Source organism: Melozone crissalis, unplaced genomic scaffold, assembly GCF_028551555.1.
Source record: "Melozone crissalis strain CALT ecotype California unplaced genomic scaffold, PUWL_Pcris_2 ptg000042l_1, whole genome shotgun sequence".
NCBI classification, from domain to species: Eukaryota; Metazoa; Chordata; class Aves; order Passeriformes; family Passerellidae; genus Melozone; species Melozone crissalis.
The window spans coordinates 34,115,116-34,120,704 of NW_026535820.1; the positions used below are offsets into that span (position 1 = coordinate 34,115,116).

The 5,589-nt window shown below is 53.5% G+C and overlaps 1 protein-coding gene across 1 annotated transcript; it reads left to right on the plus strand.

The window, feature by feature from the left end:
* The first annotated feature begins 484 nt into the window (after positions 1–484).
* IRX2 (iroquois homeobox 2) lies at positions 485–4,836 on the plus strand. Its single transcript, XM_054285218.1, has 4 exons — positions 485–727; positions 2,538–2,943; positions 3,327–4,070; positions 4,793–4,836. Exons 1-4 carry the CDS (start codon positions 485–487, stop codon positions 4,834–4,836), a joined length of 1,437 nt encoding a protein of 478 aa, XP_054141193.1.
* Positions 4,837–5,589: the final 753 nt, after the last annotated feature.

Sequence of the window (5,589 nt, forward strand, 5' to 3'; positions counted from 1 at the left end):
TTCTGATTTCGGGGTCTCGCTTCTCTCTCTCCCCCCTCCCCGCCCCCCCGTCCTCCTCTCTCCTTCTGTTTCTTTCCCTTTCTCTTTCTTTTTTTATTAACCCTCTGTGCTTCCATCTCTCCCAGATGCCCTTCCCCTCCCGGATAGATTTCTGACCTTTCCTACTAATTTTCCATTTGGAGGGTTGTTTTGGGGTTTTTTTTTCCTCCTGTTTGTTTTTATTCCGATCGGGTGCGCATGGGGGGGAGCCTATAACAATTCTGATTCTCTACATAACTGCACAGAGCCATCGGTGGGGGGGGGGGGGGGGGCGGGGGGGAGAGAGAGAGAGAAGGAGGGAGGGAGAAAGAGGGAGGGAGGGAGGGAGGGAGCGGGAGGGCGGGCGGGAGAGAGGGAGAGCACGAAAGCAGCGCCAGGAGCAGCGGCAGCAGCAGGGCCGGTCACCCTCGCCCCCTCCCTGCTCCTGTGCACGCCAGTGCAAGCCATGTCCTATCCTCAGGGTTACCTCTACCAGCCCCCCGGCTCGCTGGCTCTGTACTCCTGCCCGGCGTACGGGGCGTCGGCGCTGGCGGCCCCCAGGAGCGAGGAGCTGGCCAGGTCTTCGTCGGGATCGGCGTTCAGCCCTTACCCGGGATCGGCAGCTTTCACCGCCCAGGCGGCGGCCACAGGCTTCACCAGCCCGCTCCAGTACTCCACAGACCCCGCCACGGGATTCCCCTCCTATATGGTAACTACCGAAGAGAAACCCTCTCCTTCTTCATTAGCATCCGCATTCTCATCCTCATCATCCTCAGCCTTTCTCCTCACACACACTCACCATCAGCCCCCGACACCACGCCGCACAAGCGGGCGCCCCGCACCGCCGCTGCCTGCTCCGCGCTTCGCTCCGAGCCGCCCCGCAGCCCGGCCGGCACCGAGCGGAGCCGAGCGGAGCCGAGCTGAGAGGAGCGGAGCGGAACGGAACGGAGCGGAACGGAGCGGCGGGGCCGGAGCCGGGGCTCCGCTTCGCGTCCCGGCCGAGCGCGGTGCCGGCCTGGGTCCCGGGCTCTCCGCGCGGGTTGAGGAGCCGGGAGGGCGCTTGGGTTGAGGGAATACGGATGGTCTCGGCCAGTTGGGTTGGGTTGTATGCTTTCATTCTGCCCCCCGTTCCTGTGTCTGTGTGTCCCAGGCTTTCCTTCTTTTTTTTGTTTTTTCTTTTAATATGTATTTTTTCTTTTCGCAGTGATAGCACAAGAGAGGGTTTATTTTTCTTCCTTTTTTTTTTTTCCCCTAATTTTTCTTCTCTCTTTTAATTCGGTGTTTAGAGGCGCTGGGGGCTTTATCCCCGTGTGGTTTTATTTACTTTCAGTGTGTTTTGTGCTAATGGTTTAACTGGATTTTGGGAATGAAAAGGAGCATCTGTTTGCGATCTGTGAGCTTCGCTTAAGCCCAAAATGGTCGTAGTGGCCGCAGTTTCGGATTTCACTTTCTTCTTATTAGTTTAAGGAGCAGTTGCAATTGCGTGTTGTGTGTGTTCTGTGCATAAAGTACATAAATAAAGCCATAAACTATATAAATAAACTGCACGTCTAGATGGTTATATAGTTTTATAACCACGCGTGCACACAGAGTCAGACACATATCTAGTCCGTGCACACAAAGACCTGTGCTCGGAATTTGAGGTTAGAGCGGCTGTCGATATCCTAGGAGAGGATGGCTGCGGGGTAGTTCTCTCTCCCTGCAAAGTGACAGGGAAACTACTTGCTTTCCGTCTGTTCATAACACAGTGCATAAATTGTCGTGCAGTATTTATTCGGGGTGGTATAAAAGATCTGAGGGTCTCTCTTGTTTTTCCTGTCGAGAAGCAGTAGGCGAGTGGCTGGAAGTTGCAGCGAGGTTGTGAACTGTGGGGGATATTGGGCGATGTTGAGCCTATGACTCTCCGATCTGCGGGGTACAGAGACGTGCTGAAAGTTAGCGAGTTTCTTAGGGATATCTTTAACTTTTCTTGCATTATGCAGACTTAAATAAGCGCAATTTAAACGTTAAAGAGCGAATTAAAATGCTAATTACATCGCATTTGAACAATTCGAAACGGTGCATATCTTCTGATTTGCAAATTGGATTTGCAATGCATTAGTGCAGTGAATTGCTAAGTGGCGGCTTTGTTGTATTTTCTATAGCAAAAAAGGAAACATCTTTTGAACCTTTGAGAGAAATGTTGATATCAAGACGCTACCTGTAGGGCCTTTAAAATGTCTGCGCGGTTCAAAAATTATATTGGGAAATATTCAATTACAAGGAGCTGAAATTAGCCAGAAAGATTAAAACATCGCCGATTTTAAGCGCGTGTGCCTGTGTCTGTGTGCTGGGCGGAGGAAGGAGGGGGGGGAATTGTAACTTAATGGCCTTTGGGTGCTGCTACTCCCCCTCATAGAATATGGATACAAGACACCATCCCGGGGAAATACAAATATAACCGCCGATCTCGCCTTGACAACTCACTAATGGCTATCAGCAATAACAAATTGCCAACCCCACCGTTCTGTTCTGTCCAGGGCTCCCCTTACGACGCCCATACGACGGGGATGACCGGAGCCATCAGCTACCACCCGTACGGCAGCCCTGCCTACCCCTACCAGCTCAACGACCCCGCGTACAGGAAAAACGCCACCCGCGACGCCACGGCCACGCTGAAGGCCTGGCTGCAGGAGCACCGCAAGAACCCCTACCCCACCAAGGGCGAGAAGATCATGCTGGCCATCATCACCAAGATGACCCTCACCCAGGTCTCCACCTGGTTCGCCAACGCCCGCCGGCGGCTCAAGAAGGAGAACAAGATGACCTGGGCCCCGCGGAACAAGAGCGAGGACGAGGACGACGACGAAGGCGACGGGGCGAGGAGTAAGGAGGAGAGTCCCGACAAGATGCCCGAGAGCAACGAAACCTCTGCGGAGGACGAAGGTAGGCGTGGGGTGCCTGCGGCCGCGGCGGGGTGTCTCCATCCCGCCCCGTCGAGTCCCCCGGGAGCGGGGCAGCGGGGCAGGAGCGGGGGGCGGCGTTTAACAAAAGCGACCCCCAAACCCGTCCCGTCCGACTGCTCCGGTCACTTGTCGCCGATCGGTGCCTGTGGCCGAGGCGGGCGGGGGGCGGCTGGCGGGGAGGTGCGGGGGGCGCCGCGGAGGAGCCGGCCCGTGGGGATGGATGCTCCTGGGAGCGGGAAAGGCCGGCATGGCTTGAGCCTGCCCGGCCGCAGCGGTGGCGCGGCGGTGGCGGGGCTCGCTGCTCTCCCGCTCTGCTCTGCCGCCCCTCCTCACTGCCTCTCTGTGCCCGGCGGGCCTCCGCAGGGATCAGCTTGCAAGTCGACTCGCTGACGGACCACTCCTGCTCCGCCGAATCGGACGGCGAGAAGCTGCCCTGCCGAGCGGGAGACCCCCTCTGCGAGTCGGGCTCGGAGTGCAAAGACAAATACGAGGACATCGAGGAGGAGGAAGAGGACGACGACGAGGACGACGAGGAGGACATCGAGGAGGACGACGGCGGCGGCGGGGAGCGCGACCCGCCGGCCAAGCCCGCCACCTCCTCGCCGCTGGCGGCCGTGGAGGCCCCGCTCCTCGGCCACCCGCACGCCGACGCCGCCCGCAGCGCTGGCAAGGCGGCGCTGGGGCCCCGCGCCTCCCCCGGCCCCCCGACGCCGGCCAGCAAGCCCAAGCTCTGGTCTCTGGCCGAAATCGCCACCTCGGACCTCAAGAGTCAGACCCTGGGCCAAGGCTGCCAGCCCGCGCCGCTCTCCTCGGCCACCCCCGCCTCCGCCCCGCACAGCGCTGCCTACTCGCCCTCCTCCCTCCTGGGGAGGCATATTTATTACACCTCACCTTTTTATAGCAATTATACAAACTATGGGAACTTTAACGCTCTGCAGAGCCAGGGAATCCTGAGATACAACTCGGCAGCAGTGGCTTCAAACGAGGGACTAAGTCAGACTGTCCTAAATGCCAGCTCTGTCCACAAACAGAGCAGTGACTCTTTGAAAACGATCACTAACCAGCTAGAACAACATTACAGGCCCTCTAGCTATGACTCTAAGAAAGGTAGGTGACTTGTTTCTGCCGCTTTCTTCCCTCTTCTCCCTCGTCCTCCTCCCCCGACCCGTAGACGTCCCCTGCGCGCTGTAAATACTGAAACCTCCTCTGGAAAAAACAGCGAGCTCGGTGCCACCGCTGCCAGAGTGAAGATGGGCGCTCACATAACCTGGGGATTGAAACCGGCGTGCCGCCGTCGTATCGGTACCTGCCCCTAAGAACCGCGAGGGGAAATGTGAAAGACGACTTTTAGATCAGCCTCACAGGCTGCAGATGCAGCTTTGAAAGTAGTTTTCTTTTTTAAAAAAGGGAAACTACACACAAAGCTATCCAGACAGCATTGGTGTCATTGCCTGTAATTTTTTTTTTCCTGACAAACTGGTTTGACTCTCTTTGTTTCCAGTATTCTCACGGGGTTTTTTTCAGCTTTGGGTTCAGATAATTGCTGACCTTGGACGTGAAATTACGCGGAGCGTGACATTTTTTGTAACTGGTTGCTTCTTGGTTTGTTTGGGTTTTGGGTTTTTCTTTCCCGAAAAAGTTTTGCACTAATATGCTTGTCATCTTATCCTACAAAACTACGCGAGATACAGGCAAATATAAAATATTGGCTAGTCTTTTAAACGACCCAGCTGCGAATTGTGCACCAGTGAGGGCTGGGACCTACACAGACTGTATAATCTAGTTAGCTGGCTGTGTCCTGTGACTAACTGACAGTTATATTTTGACAGATCCCACTGAAGTCTGCACAGTAGGAGTACAACCATACCTATAGAAGTGCAATCACACAGCAATGCAAGTAAGTGAGAGCATTTTCTATTACACTGATCATTTGGCATCAGGTCTGAGACGTGCTGCACAGTTCTAGACTCGCTTAACGTTAATTTCTTGCTTCGTTACTTGAGAGTTTGGTCACAAAGTAAAACATTATTTTTTCTGCTCTTTTCGGAAACCCCATATGACTACATCTCTTTCTTCGGTTTATCTTAATTTTCAAGCCAAGTTAGACAGTTCCCTCACTTTGCATACTCTTCGCTTGTGTAAGGCAAAGCCGTAGGGACTACTTAAAAGTTACGGAAAGAAATCTTCAGGAAAAAATAAAAAACCTTTGAAGGTATTGTTATTTAGAAACAGAGTGCTTGTGCTCACGTGGCAGTGCTAAAATTGAGTGGAGCTTCACGCAGTGAATGCGTATTTAAAATAGGAAGGGACAACTGTAAGAAACCGACATGAATCTTATGCAAGGCAGTCTTTGACTTGGCTCTTGCCTAGCTAGCAAAGGCACTCTGAATACTTCCACTACTTAGAGCTAAATAAACAACAACCACAAAAAAATCACCTTGCCTATATTTTTCAACTAACTTCTATTTTTGTTAGAAGAAATTAAACGAGTAAGAATTTTGCTTTACTTCTTTTCCCGCCCACCCCGTTTAATGGTGTTAGAGTTTAATGGAAGGATTTTTGGATGATCTGGTTTTTTCCTTGGTCCACAGGTAGGTGTCACAATTGCTTTGAAAAAAGTCAGCAA